The sequence below is a fragment of the Chenopodium quinoa genome, unplaced genomic scaffold, assembly GCF_001683475.1.
Source record: "Chenopodium quinoa cultivar QQ74 unplaced genomic scaffold, ASM168347v1, whole genome shotgun sequence".
NCBI classification, from domain to species: domain Eukaryota; kingdom Viridiplantae; phylum Streptophyta; class Magnoliopsida; order Caryophyllales; family Amaranthaceae; genus Chenopodium; species Chenopodium quinoa.
Genome location: NW_018745080.1, coordinates 1,275,963 through 1,295,240, shown reverse-complemented (window position 1 = coordinate 1,295,240; position 19,278 = coordinate 1,275,963). Strand labels below are relative to the sequence as shown.

General features: G+C 41.3%; 1 protein-coding gene across 3 annotated transcripts; it reads left to right on the top strand.

The window, feature by feature from the left end:
- The first annotated feature begins 306 nt into the window (after positions 1 to 306).
- LOC110709692 lies at positions 307 to 17,852 on the top strand. 3 transcript variants are annotated; one of them, XR_002509009.1, is made up of 5 exons: positions 307 to 1,403; positions 1,515 to 1,597; positions 2,153 to 2,235; positions 2,343 to 2,545; positions 15,764 to 17,852. XR_002509009.1 is itself a non-coding variant. In XM_021887914.1 (4 exons), the coding sequence occupies exons 1-4, from the start codon at positions 1,258 to 1,260 to the stop codon at positions 15,872 to 15,874; spliced, it is 543 nt and encodes a 180-aa protein (XP_021743606.1). In that variant the 5' UTR covers positions 307 to 1,257; the 3' UTR covers positions 15,875 to 17,852. The 3 variants fall into 3 exon arrangements, 1 of the variants encoding a protein (XP_021743606.1); XR_002509008.1 differs by having other exon boundaries at positions 2,150 to 2,235; XM_021887914.1 differs by lacking the exon at positions 2,153 to 2,235.
- The last annotated feature ends 1,426 nt before the right edge of the window (positions 17,853 to 19,278 follow it).

The window sequence follows — 19,278 nt, the reverse complement described above, 5'->3', positions numbered from 1 at the left end:
AACACAATAACAAAAACGAAAAATACAAAAAATTTAACATACCTTCGAAAATTTCCACTTCTTTGGGTGTTGATTGTCAAATTCGACCATAAAAACTCCAGATCTGGAATTTTAATGGTCGAATTTGACAAAAAAAAAAAAACCTCAACGTCAAGAAATTGAACCTCAAATACACAAATTTCGCTTCGCCACCTTCGCCATTATTTTAACACAAGAAAGAGCAGAAAGGACTGAGGATGAGAAAGAGAGGAAAGGAGGATGAGAAACAGAGAGGAGACAGAAAAAGAGAGGAGGAGAAGAGGGGAGATAATCCAAGAAAGAGAGAGGAGAGAGAAACTGAGAGAGGAGATGAAACGAGAAAGAGAGAGGAGAAATGAAACGATGGAAATATCAGGGTTTGGTGTGGGCTTGTTGGGTATTTAAATACCCGTAATTTTTAAAAAAAAAAAATCAACTCTACGACGGCCATAAACTGTCGCAAATTACGATGGTTTTCAAAACGGTCGTAATTTACGATAGTTTATAACTGTCGTAAATATTAATTTTTTTTAATTATTTTTACTATCTATTGCGACAGTTTTATTGGCCAAAAACCATCGTAAATCAACGACAGTTTAAAAAAACCGTCGTAATATTACGACAGCTACTAAAACTGTCGTAAAATTAAAAAAAATTACGACAATTTTGCTAGCTGTCGTAGAAAATATGTCGTTATTTGCCCGGATTTTAGTAGTGTAAACATTTTATAAGACTAACGGACTACTCCTTTTATTAGCATATGATTTTGAGATGAAATCTCCTTGGACTTGTGAAGTGGACTCTCTCTCTTATTGCGGGTGCGACCAGACTCGTATCTAATAAGCATGCGTATTTGTCAAAGTGTGTGTATATATCGTACATATACGTTTTAAAATTCTTCCAATAATAGGCCAGGCTTCAGATCAATATACAATTTTACATCATCATGTTCTACCTATCTCCCCTTTTTTTAAGAAGTATACATTTCGTAATATAGTATTGTTTCACTGTCTACTGTACGTAATATGCAAAGTCTTTGCATGAATAAATAATTGACCATTAATTCTTTGCACGTTACTCCTTACTAAAATAGTCTTAAACCTGATCACCTGCATTTCCTTAATCTAGATTTTATCTGCTCAAAATAAAGGTTATTTATATTTAAAAGCTCATCTCAAACTACTCCTAATTTCAAATTAATCATATAATACAAAGCACGCACAAAATACAAAAATATCCATGAATATGAGCTTATTCGTTTCAACAAAGCCATCAACTTGCATTAATTTTCATAATATTAGTTTAAACTCAAACAGCAGGCAATCTTCTTTGGGTTCAAAATCAAGATTTCATCATAATCTTAGCTCCTTGAGACCAAGTCAAAGGTATGTGTTTAATAGTTAATTCATGATTATTGAGCTTAATTATAGTCTTGATTGATAGAATATATTTCTAATTATTTGGTTTGTGTTTGATTATGATTTTTATGCACGAAGGCAGCGTTCGTTAACTGTTAGAAGCAGCATCGACCAGTTCCGCCACCAACCCCTTCAAGTCCCACGCCTGCTGGATTTCCTGGGTACGACTTTTTATCTTACTCAATTTAATTTCATGATAACCCCGTCTCAAAGATAAGGTGCTCTTAGAGTAATCTATTCTATCGTATTAGAATGGATCGTCGAGATGAATGTATCATCCCCAATAACTCAATCATTAGGGTATATATATAATATATTACTTGATCTTACAAGTCTTAAGGAAAACTATCGGCTAAAATTGTTTAAAAAAAAGAAAAAAAAAATTATATTAAGAAACAGTTTAAGTTTTCACACATATAGATGCACTAGTTTGACCTTATTTTTATATAGTTAAGTATTAAAAAAAAAAATTGTTAACATAAATTATATTGTGAAACCTTATTATATTAATACCTAACTAACAATATATTTCACGACTAAATATATTTTTATTACGTTATTAATAAAAAAAAACTATAATCAAAGTTAACATACTTGTATAAATAGTGAAAAAAAAGTTTAACATATCAGTTATTTTTGGGACGGAGGGATTTTTATATGATTACACTTGTTTACTTGACATGTTTTACGGGTGCGTGACAATTAATCCACAGCAGGAAAGGATGGATAGCAGGAGCAGTCCTAGCATTTTTGCTATCAGTCTTGAAGGGCAAATGGGGGCCTTTGTTCTTATTAAGAAGTAACTATTATTTTGTTAATTGCTATATAAAATACTCGTTATGTCCGGAATTAATTATAATATTGATAACGTGAGGACTGAATGTAAAAATAAAAACGCGATTGCAGAGGAAGTTGACCAGAAATTACAGACGGTAGAAGATGTGGCGGAGGGATTGGAAAAGTTGGCAGATAAGGTGGAGCACATGGCTGAGGACATTGGCGAGAAACTTCCAGAAGGATCATCACTTAAAAGGGTAGCCACTTTAATTGAGGATGCTTCTGAAAAGGTGGAATTAGCTGCTCATCTAACTGATACAGCCATTGACAAGGTGTTTATTTCTAAACTGTCCATCCTTATTTATTTCTATGATTTATTTGTCTTTTCTTGTGTAATATGTTATACATTTATATTTACTTAAGGTTAAATAACAATAACAATAACACAACTTGTGATGAATGTGACAGAAAATATGGAGTAACATATACTTCATAGCTCATAATAATATTATAATAAGTCAATTATTTAATAAGCAATGACATACAAGTAATTGATTGTGGTGGTGGACTAAGTCGACTAACCACTTCAAGTATGATGTCAACTACACCTAAATTAAGGGTACACTTAATTCCATCACACTAGAGGTGTTAACTTATCAACTTGCTTAGTGTATCTCAATTTTGAGATTATTTTGATTTAACCGGAGTTATTTGAACACATTTCAATTGTAAATTGAACTTAAATGTACTTATTTTTAACTCTAATTTGAACTGATCTTTCTAATTCAAAAGTGAACTGAATGAGACTTAAGTACTTCATGGAGTATTAATTATTAGAGCTTATCAACATTTTAAAAGCTCTGCATTTCTATGGTAATCATCCTTAAAATGACTATCATTATACTAATTTTTATTGGCTGATTTTGATTTTTTTTTTAACGTCAAAGTTCATTTATTAATTTTGAGATAATTTTTGAATTTTTTTTATAATTTTCCTAATTAAGTTATGAAATATGATTTGGGTAAACCCCCTCCCCAGCCACGTGGCCCAATAAAAAGCTGACATGTGGCCCAATAAGAGGTTGACACGTGGCAGTCTAGGAGAGGTCCAAACATGACCAACCACCAGCTGACACGTGCCCTTCCTAATTAGAGGGGAAAAAGGCGGCCTTCAGGGTCCAATTCCCGAGAAAATTGCATAGCGGCGCAGCCCACCAATTTAGGTCAAAATGACCTAAGGGCACATTTAACAATGACCCTATAAATAGGGAGATTTACCCCATTTTGGGGACATGTTCATTTATTACAACACAATTAATTCTCTCACATTAGATAAAACACCTGATCTCGGGATCCGAGAAGATCTACTTTTACTTTCCGCACATTTTACCTTACTTCGACCGGTTCTAACTTGATCGTCGAAGGCAGAATTCCTACCAACAGGAGCTTCCGTTGTTTTGTAGGTACAGCCGGCAGGGAATCCAGTCTTGGTGACGTAACTCTCCCATAGGACACAAAAAACCCCGAAACATTTGGCGCCGTCTGTGGGGAGGGTACCTCTAAGATGGTTTCTCAAGAGACTGTACTACCTCCTATAGAAAAGCAGCCTACGACTGAGGTCTTTTCAGACCATGATACGGATGAAGATCTAGAGGTCGAAACATATACGGCCGCAAATGGATCCCTCATTACCAGGCGGATCCTCCTAATAACAAAAAAACCTGACTTGAATTCCAAAGACAACAAGGATTGGGGCGATGGTCAGGCAGGTCCGAGTAAGTCCTCCGGCCAACCCTAGGCGGCAGGACAGTCTGCTCACATCACTCAAGTGAGTTCATGAAATTTATGACAAGTTTCAAGGGAAAGATGAAGGACCTAATCTCCAAGAGGACGGCTAGTCCCAGCAAGGGTAAGTCGGCCAAGAAGCCTTCTCGCTCTGAGAAGGCTAAGTCGATCAAGGATAAGGAGCCCACTCCACACCCAAAAGCAAAGAAGGGGACCCGGCCTTTGATTGATTGGACCAAGTTCAACTTCCCCGAGCCGGGGAAGAGGAAGGCCATCCGGCATACACTACCGGATGGCAGCAAGAGGACTATCTCTGATGCTTGACTTATTATTGAGGAAAGGAGAAACCAGCAACTGTCTGACTCGGCTTCAACGTCGACTTTCCCAGACAGCTTCAAGAATACCTCGATGAGGTATTTTTAATCTGCATAGGAGAGCCTGTCAGGTGGCTCGTTTGTCCATACAGGTCCTCATATGATAGGGCCAGTCCCGTATGTGCCCCAACAGCCATACAGGCCGTTTTCCCAGCCTTACCTGTAGCCTGCTCTCTTCGGGGGTCACGTGGCATATAACGTCCAGCCACTGGACTGGCAACTCCGTCTGCTAAAACTTGGAGAACAACCTTCTACGTTCTCCAAGGAGATAACCGAGGCGGCACAGTCGGCCAAGGTTAAGAATGTCATGGTGGGTACTTATGATGGTACCACCAACCCAAAAGACCACCTGTTGGCATACACCCACCTCATGTACTTATAATAGGGGTTGGATGATGCCGCATGGTGTAGGTGTTTCCCAGCCACGCTGAAGGGCATTGCCTAGCAGTGGTTCGGCAATTTACCGGCTGGGTGCATCAACAATTTTATGACGCTTGCGTTCTTGTTTGCCTCAAACTTCTCCATGAACATACCCGCCAAAAAGACAACCTTTGACTTGGGCGCGGTACAACAGGGAGACAGGGAGGGGCTTCGTTCATACGTCAGGTAGTTCAATCTGGTGAGAATCCAGATCCAAGGACTGTCTGACGATGTTGCTTACACAGACTTCTTCAAGGGTCTGAAAGACGGGTCAGCTTTCAAGTTTGACTTCGTCCGGAAAAGAATCTCAACTCTTCAAGAAGCGCTGATGGAGGCAAAAGCCTATATACAGGCGACCGAGCTCTGCTCCACCAGCAAGCAGTCGGACTCAAAGAAGTCTGATAAACAAAAAGGGAGTCAGCAAGAACTAGGGGTGTTCAGATCCAGCTACCCCGGATATTCGGGTACTCGAAAATCCGGGTACCCAGAATTTCGGGTAGTTGATAAGTCGGCCCGTGTCCCGTCCCGGATAATTCGGGTACCCGAATACCCGAATTTTATTTATTTATTTTTTAAAATAAGTTTGTACCTGAAACCTAGTTTATATCTTATTTCAAGTTATAAATCTTCCATTTACCACAATGCTAAGATTTGTGAGAATCAATTAGGACTTAGGATAGCTTAATTGCTTGTTACGTCCAGTGCTTTCTATTTGTTTATTTTTTATTTTATTTTCAAGTTATGTATTTTGGTAAAGCAAGTTCTCTATAAGCATGCTAACTTGTCGTTGTTAGCTTTGGTATATCAGTATCCGATGTACTTCCTGCTCCAAGAAAATCCAGAAGTTGACTAAGCTTCTTCTCCCAAACTGCATTGTTCTTTGCAATTTTTCTGTCCACGTCATTCTTAACAGCTTCCGCCTCTTTTTTGGCTTGTTCAGCTTCTAATTTAGCTTATTCTGCTTCTGTTCTAGCATTTTCAACATATTTTCTTGCATCTTCAATTGCTTGATTTGCTTTTTTTTTTAACGGGTATCCGGGTACCCGAGGTTAGCAAAGCCTGTCCCATGTCCTGACCCACGAAACTGCTATTTTAGCGGGACGGGTACCCGACCCGAAAAAACAAAAAAAATTGTCAATTTCCCATCGGGTTTTTTGCGGGTCATCGGGTAATCGAGACGGGACAACCGGGTCGGGTTTTTTTTAACACCCCTAGCAAGAACAGCCGGCTCAGAAAACTGAAGAGAGCAAGAAGAGAAAAGAGATCTGGGCGGTTAACGATTCAGTCGTCTTAGAAGAAAAAAAAAAGTTTAAACCGTACGTTCCAAGGTACGAGTTTAACAAGGACTGCTACTCCATTCTCATGGAGATAAAAGACCGGGTGACTATTAAGAAGCCCGCAGCCATGAAGGGTTCCGTCAAAAATCGGATCAAAGACAAGTACTGCCATTTCCATGAGGATATTGGCCATAACACCAATGACTGCTACAGCCTCAAGCGGTTATTAGACTGATTGGCTGATAAGGGGGTGTTAACGTCTTACATCCTCAACTCCAAGGTGACCCTCAAGACGGACCCCAGACAGCCGTCAAAAAAGCCAGCAAAGCCTACCAGTAGTTCGGACACAGATAAAGAGCCGATCTACACCATAACAGGCGGCTTTCCTGGTGAGGGCCAAACTATTAGAGGCACCAAGGAACATATCAGTCGGTTGGATGTCAGCTCGGTCAATGAGGACCAAGCGTCTGCCGACACTTTTCCTAAGGTCATCATCTCTGAGAAGGACCGGGGCGAAGTCCGTCGACCGCATGATGACCCTATTGTCATCGAATGCAAGGTAGCCAACCAAAGGGTTGGCCGGATCCTCATTGATACCGTTAGCTCGTCTGACATCATCAGCTGGAAGTGTCTGTCCAAGCTGAAGTATAAGACAGGCAACATGCACAAGGTCACTCACCCCCTGGTTGGTTTTGGGGGAATAGTTGTACACCCAGTCGGCTAAATAGATTTACCCATCCGGCTAGGAGAGAAGAGTGAGGGGCGCCACATGGTCGTCCGGTTCTTGGTCGTTGAAGAGTTGACCGCCTATAATCTCATTTTGGGTCGTCCGACTCTGAACAAATCCATGGCTGTCATTATCCCATCCCTCATGCTGCTGAAGTTTGAAAGTGATGACGGTTTTGTTAGCTCCCTGAATGGAGATCAGAAGACGGCCCGAGAGTGTTATCTCTTAGACGTCAAGCCCACGAAGGCAACAGTCGGCCGGGATAAGGAGCCAATAGACCTTGACAATGTCAAGGAACTAAAGCTTTCCCCACCAGCAGTCGGCAAGAAAAGAAAGGTCGACCAGCTGGTCACTGTCAAAAAAGAAAAGAAGTTGTAGAACGCCAGGTTCATTCGACAATGTCACTTCCCAGACTAGATTGCGAATGTTGTTCTTGTGAAGAAGCCGAATGGTACCTGGCGCATGTGTGTTGATTACACAGATCTGAACAAGGCATGACCGAATGATAGTTATCCACTTCCAAAGATCGACAGTCTGGTCGACTCTACAGCTGGACATGCTTTGATGAGTTTTATGGACGCTTATTCTAGCTTTTCATCAGATTCCCCTGGGGAAGAAAAATCAAGAGAAGACAACATTCGTCACTGATCATGGGTTATTCTGTTATACTGTGATGCCGTTTGGCTTGAAAAATGCGCCTGCTACTTTCCAACGAATGATTAATACGATTTTCATTAATCAAATCGGGAGAAATGTAGAGGCATACATTGATGACATGATAGTCAAATCCAAGCTACAGACGGATCACCTTGCATTGCTGACCTCCGAGAAACCTTCACCACACTCAGACGACACAAGGTCATGCTCAATTTCAAGAAATGTGTCTTTGGTGTTGAGTCTGGGAAGTTTCTTAGATTTTTTATTGATCAATGGGGATATAGGCCAACCTAGAGAAGATACAGGCGGTCATTGACATGAAGTCTCCCCACACTGTCAAGGAGGTTCAGAAATTAACCGGTTGTCTAGTGGCATTGTGGAGATTCCTCAGCCGGTCAGGTGACAAGTGCCTCTACTTTTTCCAATCAATCAAAAAAAAGACCACGTTTGAATGGGGGGGTGATGCTGAGGCGACCTTTCAAAAATTGAAAGAGCATTTACACTCTTTGTTAAGGCTTGTTAACCCTCTGCCCAAGGAGACACTTTACATGTACTTAGCCGTCTCAAATCATTCTCTCAGTGCTGTTCTCCTTGTTGAGAGAGACGGCAATCAGCTCCTGGTCTATTTCATTAGCCATATGCTTCGAAATGCAGAACTTCGGTACTCTATGATTGAAAAACTTGGTCTCGCCTTGTTCATGGCAGTCAAGAAGTTGAAACTATACTTCTTGGCACATCCGGTGGTGGTCTATACAGGCCAACCCCTCAAGCAGCCAATGACAACTTTAGAGTCATCCGGCCAAATGCTCAAATGGGCTATTGAAATGCAAATTCTTGAAATCTCTTTCGAACCAAGGAAGGCAGTGAAGGGTCAGGCGTTTGCCGACTTAATTGTTGAAATGACAAGGCCAGTTAAACCGGAGAATCTTGATCTGGTTTGGAAGATGTATGTTGACGGGAGCTCTACTATGAACGGTTGTGGTGCAGGGATAATATGTCAGTCTCTTGAGGGGGACAAATATGAGTATGCACTAAGGTTCAAGTTTCAGGCCTCGAATAATGAGGCTGAGTATGAAGCCCTGCTAACCGGAATACGCATGTGTAAGGCGGCAGAGGCAAGAAAAATTGACGCCTGCTCTGATTCTCAATTGGTTGTTAGCCAATACCATGGTGACTATGAGGCCACCCATCCGGCTATGATCAAGTACTTGCAGGCAGTCAGGACAGAAGATGGGACACTTGACGAATTCCGTTTAAGTCTAGTGCCCAGATCAGAGAACAATCAGGCGAATGCTCTTTCTAAGCTAGCATCATCCGCCTCCTGTGATACACTCCGGTCACTCGGTCAGTCTTCTGGGAAATGATGCACTACTAGAAACAGGCCTATTTCCGACGGACCATTTCTGACGGACACGTTTTCCGTCGTAAAATTCCGACGGATTTTTATTCCGTCGGGAATTTACGACGGATTTTCTACGGAATAAAAATCCGTTGAAATTTATGGGATTTCCGACGGAATCATCCGTCGGAACCGTAATGTTTCGACGTAAATAAAATCTGTCGGAAATTTCCGACGGAATATTACGTCGAAACAATTATTTTCCGACGGAAATTAAATCCGTCGGAAATTTCCGACGGAATATTCCGTCGGAATATATTAACATAATAATAAAAAAAAATAAACCTAACAAACACTAATAATAAAAAATAAAAAAGAAAAAAAACCCAAAAAAACCCTAAAAAAACCCTAATGCGCCCCTTTCTCTCCTCTCCTCCCTGATTTCCCTTTATCTCTCCTCTCCTCCCTCATTTCTCTTTCTCTCTCCTGTGCGGCGCCTATCTCTCCTCCCTCATTTCTCTTTCTCTCTCCTCTCTTTCCTCTTCTCTTTCCCCTTCTTTTTCCATCAACGAAATTTACAAATATCACAAAATTTTATTCGAAATTAAAATCACGAAAAAATCAATTGTTTTGATCTCGTTTTTTTTGGGCGAAATTCATCAAAAAAGGGTTTCGATCTTCGATCATCAAAAACTACGGCCAACCAACATCAACAACAACGGTGTAGATTAACTTAGTTGTTTATGTAATTGTAATTTTGATATAAATTAGATTATATAATTGTATTTTCTTTAATTTTTAATGTATAATTGTCGGTATTTTTTTATTTTTTTTTATGAGATTCTAATTAACTATGTAGATCTACTGGTTGGATGTGTTTGTGTTGAATTTTTCGATTTTTTTTGCTTAATTTCGTGATGTTTTCTTTTTTTTTATTTTTTGGGTGAACGATGGAGTGGGTGGGTGGCGGTGCTGTGTGTCGGTGGTGTGGGTGGGTGGTGGTCTGTGGGGTGGGTGGTGTGGGTGGGTGGGGGTTTGGGTATGGGGGATCTACGTGGATCAGTGTGTGGGGGGATGGGTGGTGTAGGGTGGTCAGTGGGGTGGGTGGTGTAGGGTTGGGTTGGGGTGGTGGTGGGGAGGGGTCTGGGTGGTGGGGGGTTCTGGGTAACGGTGGTGGTTTGGGGTGGTGGGGGGTCTAGTCTGGGTAGGGTTGGGGTGGTGGTGGGGTGGTGGTGGGGGAGGGGGTGTCTGGGTGGTGGGGGGGTTCTAGGTAACAGTGGTGGTCTGGGGTGGCGGGGGGAGGGGGGTCTGGGTGTGGGTGTGGGTGTGGGTGGTGGTGCAGGGGTGGCTGGGTTTTTTTTTTTTTTTTGCATATTCCGACGGAAATTTCCGGCGGATTTGAATTTCGTCGGAAATTTCCGACGGACTTCGGTGACCGGAATTCCTCTTCCGATGACACAATTCCGTCGGAAATTCCGTCAGAACAGTGTTTTCCGACAGAATTCCGAGGGAAAAGGCCGTTTTTCCAACAAAGGGTTTTCCGACAACCGGTTCCGACGGAATTCCGTCGGAAACGGCCTTTTCCGACGGATTTCAGGGGGTTTCCGATGGAATATTTCCGTTGAAAATCACCTGTTTTCTAGTAGAGGATGGAAAAACGAAGTATTGAAGAAGATCCCCTTGGAGTTTTGGACCGAAGCTCAATCTGGATGGACGGCATCCGGGCCTATCTGCTAGACGGCACTCTGCCGGATACATATCCAGAAATGGCTGCAATGAAAAAGCGTGTGGCCAACTTTGAGTTCCGTAAAGGAGAACTTTTCAAGAAGGGCTTTCTGCAGCATCTCTTGAAATGTATCACCCCAGAGAAGGGGCAGGAAATTCTGGAAGATCTACGCTCGGGCTATTGCGCCTCACACATAGGCGGCAGAGCTCTAGCAGAAAGGGCTAGGCGGCAAGGCTACTTTTGGCCCACTCTTGAGGCAGACGCCCTGGAACTAGTGAAGAAGTGTGCAAGTGTCAAAGATTTGACAAGCTCATCCACCGTCCGGGCACTGATCTGACGGTCATTCATAGCCCAATACCATTCGCCAAATGGGGCATGGACATTCTGGTACCGTATACTCCTGCGCCAGGCGGACGGCGGTATATTCTGGTTGTTGTTGACTACTTCACCAAGTTGGTAGAGGCGGAGGCGGTCAAAGCATCAAGACAAAGGATGTCATTTCTTTCATCTGGAAAAACATCATCACCCGATTCGGGGTACCTATGTCTATGGTCTTTGACAATGGCCCCCAATTTGAGACGCCTGCCCCTAAGAACTGGCTGGGAGACCAAGGGATATCTCACTGATTTGCCTCAGTCGGCTGGCCCCAAGCAAACGACCAGGTTGAAGCTTTCAACAAGCTAATCTCTTATGGTATAAAAAAGAAAATTGAAAGGGATGGGGGTCTATGGGAAAAAGAGTTAACTCATGTCTTATGGGCCATCAAAATAACAGCAAAAAGGGCAACCGGCGAAACCCCATTCCTCATGGTATACGGTGTTGAAGCCGTCTTAACCATCGAACATTATGAGCCGACTCTTCGAGTCATGTTGTATGATGAAGAGGCAAACTGGGAGGGCATGAGGCTAGCATTGGACTCACTCCTAGAACACAGGGGCAACGCTGTCTTACGTCATGAGATTAATCGTCTGAGAATGACAAGAGACTACAACAAGAGAGTACACAAACGGCCCCTGAAAGTTGGGGACTTTGTGTTACGAAAAATGAAGGCAATCGGTAGGGCCAATGAGCAAGGCAAGTTGACACCCAATTGGGAAGGTCCCTACCGGATCTATGAAGAAGTATAAGGAGGCACCTACCGCTTGGAAACTCCAGACATTAGGAAACTAGCCAGAACTTAGAATGTAGACAACTTCAAAAAGTACTACTTCTGAGACTTGTAATTATTATTTTTTTTTGTGTAAATGAAAAGCCTATTAATAAAAAATTGCTTTTTATTTTCAAATTTGATTATTTTTACTATATTAGATCTGTCTCCCAATGGGAACACCGCCTGTGCAATGTGCAGGCGAAATCTAAATCAATCGTCTGCTCCTACAAGAGTACGAAATCCGACGACGCCCATTCGGGTGAATTCGTCGCAGAGAGCATCTCTCATTTGGGTGGTACATTGCTCTATAAACTTAAACACAAACGGCCCAATTGACTATCTCAATAAGGGTTAGCTCATAGCCGTTTGACCTAAATAATCTAAATAAAACCTAAATGACGTAATTACCCGCATGCCTTATAGACACTAGCCGGTATCCGAACGTCATTTCAGCTTAGATTCAAATTTTACAATAATTGTACAAATTACCAGTCCTCCCAATGGGGAAAAAGGACGCTTGAGTATATTATTCCAACTAGACAGATGACCCAAACGGTGAAGGAGGTTTTCCTTGTTCAATGGACTAGGCAATTCCAAGAACCGTCTGGGTATCCAAATTTATATTTCCTGAACTTAACATACTCTTTATAGTATCAAAAGTTGACGATACTTGGTTTGGGGCAATCACAGCAGTGATTGATTAACCAAGGAACTTAACATACTCTTTAAAGTATCAAAAGCTCCTAAGTCAATCAATCCACCTTTTGAAACCAACCACACAGCCGCCGAGAGGCATGAGGCCATCCGGTTTGTTAGTTGTCGCATGCAATTAACTAATTAGGCAAAATCAAAGCATATACAGCACATCCGGCCATCTGGGGGATAAATCTGCAGCATAAGATAGATTTGGTGAGAAAGCAGCATAGGCGCCACCAATAGATTGCCGGCTGCTTGAAGAACCTTCTGACTGATATTGAGAGTGTGACTTGAATCGTATGGGCCAAGGAAGGGCAAAAGCAGTGTTGAAGGGGTCATCCATACCTTGGGATGTTGGCTAAAAGCTCAGATCGCCTACAGCCGCTGCAGAACCGTTGCAGCTTTGGGTGGCTCGCCACCCTTTGGCACCTTAGAGGCACCCGGCTTGTTTACAAGGTCAAACCCAAGACCATAATTTTTAATACTCTTCCCAGCAACGGTCAAATGGTCCTTTCCAAGCGGGAGATCAGGAACCGACTAAGTGGAAGACACCTTTCTGGACTTGGCTAAGCTCTTGACCTCATCCTCAAGCTTCTACTTGAATAGCTTTGAAAGAGATCTGGGAGGCCCCTTGTCTCCATCCTGGACAAAGAAATTCGTGTTAAAGGCACAGTCGGTCAAAACCGTCTCTATATTAAAAGAGGCAAAGTGAAGAAAGGCTATGGCAGACGGAACATACCTGAGCCTTGGTCACCAGCTGGGCCTTCTTTTTCTCTGCATTATCTTTTCTGATTTGAGCTACAGAGCGGGCAAGCGTTTTTTCCTTTAGAATCATGCTTCTGCCGGTTTCTGAAAAAAGAACCGTCTGTTAGATTACCAAGCAAATTAAGAAAATTGCAAAGGCATAGAAACAATAAAGGCGGCATGAGAATGTCGGATGTCTACATACGTCTATCAAACATGGTGCTTAGACCGCAGGCGGACAAGAACGCCTCGTCTCTCAGCCACACATGCTTCGGTACCCAGTACTTGTGTACACTTATTAGTTCACCGGTTGACAAGGTCGTGGTAGTTAGACCAAAGAAATTCGATGCTATTATTGCATCATATTCCACATCCGGGATCCGGGGCAAGGCACACTTCTGACCCAGCAAATCCGGTTTCTTATTATAATGACGATACTCGAAGTTTTCTCGCCGTTTGGGAGAAGAGACAAGATAAAGTTTGTTCTTCCAATCGGACCACTTAGACGGTTTGTCTAGGGTCATGAGATATTCGGGGTAGGTGGTCAATGTGTACCACCCCCGCCAGCCGCCTGGGTTGCGACTCAAGTAATGCATCTTAGCAAAAGCCTCCCAGCCGGGATGGAGGTTCTGCATCTCGCAGGCGGTGATATAGCCCAAATGTTGACCCGGGAGTTTAGGGTCAACTGTCATACGCTTAAGCCATACCCTCTAAGGATGGCCTTAATTGCGTCATGGAGGGGGAAGCGGAGACCGGCTAAGAATGCCGCCTCATAACAGCCAAAGTATTCATTGGCATTTGGCTGATTATCCTCCCATGCAATGATGCCTAGTTCAGGCGGCACCCGAATGTCATAGCCCTCACCAAGAGGACGTTTCATTTTAAAATCCTCCAACCCTTTCTTCATGTTTGCCCTATCTCTGGAAGACACATGGATCTGAAACGGGTCATTCTTATCAGACCACTTTTTACGCTCTTCTTCCTCACTATCCTCAAGCGGTGATAGTGAGCCACTGCTACTCTCTTCAGAGTCTAACCCAGACTCTCCACTACCTCTCTCAGAGCCAGACATAGAGCCGACTTCTTCGTCGTCTCCCTCATCTCTCTCAGAGCCAGACACGGAGCCGGCTTCTTTGTCGTCTCCCTCTTTGCCGTCTCCCTATTCTGACTCCTCCAAGATTCCATCACTGGGAGTGCTAGGAGCACCCGGGGGAGACTCTACTTCCTCAGCCGTTTCTACCTCATTAGGCGGCACACCGCCTGTGCTTTTCTCTCTATAGTCCGGATCAGGTGTCGTCCACATTGTCCGAGCCATAGTGTCCTACACATACACAGAGACGATTGGATTCAGGGAAGAACGAGGGTGGTCCAAACACCCAGAGATGGCACCCCCAATCCTAAACTAAGACGTACCAGGAGAACGGCTGACTACTGTCCTAGGCCGTGTCGTGCGTACGTGCTGATGGTGAATCCATTTATTGAATGCAATACACACAAACGGTAAAAAAGTATTTAAGAGCTGATAAGGGGAGAGACGGTACCTCAAAAATGTCTTTCTGGAGTGAAGGGTGTCAAGCGCTGATCGGCTGTAGCAGGCGGGCAGAAAATCACGCAACTGTCTAGGAGATACACAGGCGGTTATCAGACTTTCTCTCTCTAAGAAGTTTTGACTCTCTTTCTCTAGACTTTTGTGGGGAACGTCAAAAATGAAGGGAGGGGGTAAACATTATTTATAGAGGGGGGTTAATTCCAGGGGCATTCCCGTAATTTCCCCAAAAGGTAAATAGTTTTTTACTGTTCGCCAATGAAAGCTCGACACGTGTCACATGATTTGGGTAAAAACCCCACGCCACGTGGCCCAATAAGAAGCTGACACATGGACAATAAGAGGTTGACACATGGCGGTCTAGGAGAGGTCCAAACAGGACCAACCACCAGCTGACGCGTGTCCTTCCTAATTAGAAGGGAAAAAGGCGGCCTTCAAGGCCCAATTACCGAGAAAGCCGCAAAGCGGCGCAACCCACCAATCTAGGTCAAAATGACCTAAGGCACATTTACCAATGACCCTATAAATAGGGAGATTTACCCCATTTTGGGGACACGTTCATTATTAAAACACAAATAATTCTCTTACATCAGAGAAATAAAAACACCTGATCATCATCTACTTTTACTTTTCGCACTTTTTACCCTACTTCGACCGGTTCTAACTTGATCGTAAGAGGCGGAACTCCTACCAACAAGAGCTTCCGTTGTTTTGCAGGTACATCCGGCAGGGAATCCAGTCTTGGTGACATAACTCTCCCGTAGGACACAAAAATCTCAAACAAAATATAGTTTTATTATCACTATAATTAAAAAATAATTCACAATTTAGTTATTAAAAAATAAAAGAATAACAAATAAAAATAAATTTCAAAAATAAGAAAAAACATTATAATTAATTTTGATATAAAAATCATTCAATAAAATATTAATATTATGATAGTCATTTTAAGGATGACTACTATAGAATTTTCAATATGTATGGCATTCAAAGCTTTTCTTTTCATTTTTTTAAAACCTAACATTTCAAAGTTTTTCTATAATATACTTTTTATTTAATGCTTGTTCATATTATAAATATATTCAATTATTCATTAATTACTCATGCAGATTCAAGAATTAGAAGACCAAATGGATTCGTATGCAAAGTCAGAACAAACAAAAGCAAGCCAGTCAATTGAAGAAAATAATACAAGTAATAATAACAAACCAGCATCATAAAATCTACTTCGTATATTGTTATTTTTAATCCGATTTAATGTTATTTGATGTTTTGTACTAGTTATATAAGTACCATTTATAAAGCTTACGCGAAGCGTTGCTTCTTGTCTATGTGGTTGTGTAATACTCAAGTGTACGTAACATAAATTTAATTAAGAAAGAATCATTGACATACTGCAGTACGTAGTTCGTAGTACTTCTCTAATATATAAGTGATGGGACTGTTTATGGCTTGTAAATTGTGTTTCCTTTTTTCATAAATTTTATCTTAAGTTTACATTTGTGCATTGAAGAACAATAGAACAACACAAACGGTTAAGCCAAAACTTACATGCATCTTTAGCTATATCATTTCAATACGTACTCTATCATCAATAAACGAAGAAAGGAATCCTTTTGATTAACTCCACACCTTTAAAATTTAATCATATAAAAGTCAATGAAAAATGTAGATGCAAAAATAGATCGAGAATTATATTGCACCAGTTCAAGTACAAACATTTAATTATATTGCACCAGGATGTTTTGCACCGGTGCCAAAAGAAATGGGCGGGATTGGAAAAGAGTTGGCACCAGTTCCAACCAAAACCGGTGCCAAATCATTTAATTAGCACCGGTTCAAACCGGTGCCAACTTTAAAAAAAAATAAATAAATAAAAACAAAAGAATGCAATAGAGTTGGCACCGGTTCGCCTTAAACCGGTGCCCACTATTGTAATTAGCACCGGTTTAAACCGGTGCCATTTATAAAAAAAAAAAAAAACCCGGTTTATGTCTCTCTTCTTCTTCGCTCCTTCATTCGATTTTCAATTCATTCCCACGTTTTTCCCTCTTCTCTTTGCTTCCACCCCTAAGCTAGATAGGTTTCACTTACTCCATTGAAGTGGTGTTCGAGCTTTCTCACTTTCATTGAAGTAGTTGCCGCCGCACACACCACCTTCTCTTCACTCCATATCCATCAATCCTCCATTGAAGCAGCTTCGAGGTAAGTAACGTACCTAGGTTTCACTTACTCCATTGAATTTCTTACCATTCTTGGGTTTTTTTGAGGATTTGCTTTTCAACTTAATAATTATAAGTTTCTTGTAATCTAGGGTTTGTCAATTAAACGTGCACGGCTCCCCCTCCACAACGATCCTCCCCATACTTGTATATGGTTATGAAATGTAAGTCCTTAGTGTTATATGTATGGAGAAAATTATACTGACTATGTCTAGAAGTTGATGGTGATGTTTTTGTTATTTTTCTGCTAGTTGGGGTTGCTGCTTGGCTGCTGTTTTGATGCTGATTTCCTGTGCTGGGTGGTTTTGTTAGCTGTTGTAGTTGTCAGATGATTGGCCTGTTCCTACCTGCTCGCCTGTTCTGCGGGCAACTATTGCTACCAGCTGCATTGTTTTTGTGATGATGTGATATTGTGATACTGTGATGCTGTGTTGCTGTGATATGTCAAGGAAACTATAAGCCTGCTTAGATATGTTGTTTGTTATAGTTGTTCTTTTTGTGTTTTCCCTTTTGTGGTTGTTGTGGTTTGTTGCCCTAGTCCATGTAAAGAGTACCCACCCTAGAAGGTGCATTTTTACTTGAGTCCAAGTTAGGTTTTGCTCCTTCTTGTTTTATGAACCCGTCCTAGAAGGTGGCCTTTAAACAGTTTGAGGTTGTTTGGGGGTTACAATTTAGCTAATTTTGTAAGTTATAACTGTTATTCTTTGGTGTTGTTGGATTGATCTTTCGAAATTAAAAGATCCTAGCTACTTGTTATTAAATGGGTGAAAATTTGTTCATCTAGACCAAACTTGCCAAATGCCAGTGCGTGGTTGCTTCAATTGCTAGCTTTTGCATAATCTATCCCTATTTTCTCTCTCATTCCTTAATCATATGACCCTATTTTTTCTTATTATCCATTTCTCATACTTACTAACTTATGATTTTTGTTTTGTTTTTTCTTTTTGTGTTTTTATAGATTCATATGTGAATTGAAGTTCAAGTTTAGCTTGAAAACTACATATTTAGCTCAAGTGGGACGTTAGAAAGAATACATCCATTGTATTGGTATGAATTATAAATTTCTCTAAACTATATATATTTCTTTCTCTTTATTGTTTTAATAAAAGTTTTTTCATGCTATTACGACTTGTGTATTATTTAATGACAAATAAATACAACAATATATGAAATGCTTGCATCATCATATGCCTAGATACCCGTTCAAGGCTTTTGTCATTAGGAGAAAGTCTTGAATAGTCCCCGGTTGGGACTGTTCTTGAACGTTTACTCTCACTTAGGTGGTGAATGTATGTCTATTTTTTCGATTTTAAGGAACATCTTGGCTTACCATTTCCTCACCATGTTCTCTGGGTACATATGTGGGTAAGTTATTACCTACATTGTGTACTTAGAGAACTGGGGGAAATGCTGCCGGATTTTCCTTAAAATTGGAAAGTCGACATACATTCACTAGTGAGATTGAACGTTCAAGGATGTGTTAGGTTGGAGTGATAAGAACCCTTTGGAAGCATATATGCATTTTTGTATCTATATGAATGTTATATGCATGGTGTGTGTTTGAATTTGATTTACATATATAATAGATGTAGCAATTATACATTATTCGTAATATGTTTCCATGTTTAGAGACAATTTACTTAATGGAGAAAAATCGTGGCTGGATGTATGGTAGACGTGATACATTGGAATTCTTTGATGGGGTTCAAGAGTTTTACGAGAGGGCTTCATCTTATCAGTGCAGAATGGGTGTCGATTGGCTCTATTGTCCTTGTGTTGATTGTAATAATGTGAATGTGGTCAGTAGTGTTGATATCATTAGAGATCATGTAGTTTGTCGTGGGTTTAGGCTTAAATACCATGTGTGGATTTGGCACGGTGAAAAAGGAGAGTACAGTGGGGATGTTGATGGTAATGATTTGCATGATGATAGAAGCAATGACATTCGTGTGGACGAGGAATACAGGAAATATGAACATATTATTGATAATGGTGATGAGGATGGATTTGAGGATGATCAGGTGGATGAGGTCGAGGATGAAGGGGTGGATGAGATGATGCGTGGTGTTGAAGGTGACGTGTTTGAGTCATTATCGGAGGCTTCTAAAAAGCCTTTGTATCCTGGGTGCAAAAAATACTCCAAACTATCAGCCGTGCTAACAATTTTTAACCTTAAGTCGAAGCATGGGTGGACGGACAGTAGTTTTACTTCTTTGTTGACCGCGTTAAATGAGATGTTGCCCGACGGGAATGAAATTCCTAAGTCTTACTATTACGCAAAGAAGCTCATGTGTCCATTTGGTTCGGAGTATAAGAAGATACATGCATGTCGTAATGTTTGTATTCTTTATCGAAATGAATATGAACAATTGGAGGAATGTCCACGATGCAAGAAGTCGCTC

What these genes read in the sequence shown, in the direction of transcription:
- LOC110709692 (XM_021887914.1), top strand. Translation starts at nt 1,258, where the DNA reads ATGAATATGAGCTTATTCGTTTCAACAAAGCCATCAACTTGCATTAAT. An exon ending in TCCTTGAGACCAAGTCAAAG is followed by an intron (nt 1,404 to 1,514) that starts GTATGTGTTTAA and finishes TTATGCACGAAG; the next exon opens with GCAGCGTTCGTTAACTGTTA. An exon ending in CTGATACAGCCATTGACAAG is followed by an intron (nt 2,546 to 15,763) that starts GTGTTTATTTCT and finishes TTACTCATGCAG; the next exon opens with ATTCAAGAATTAGAAGACCA.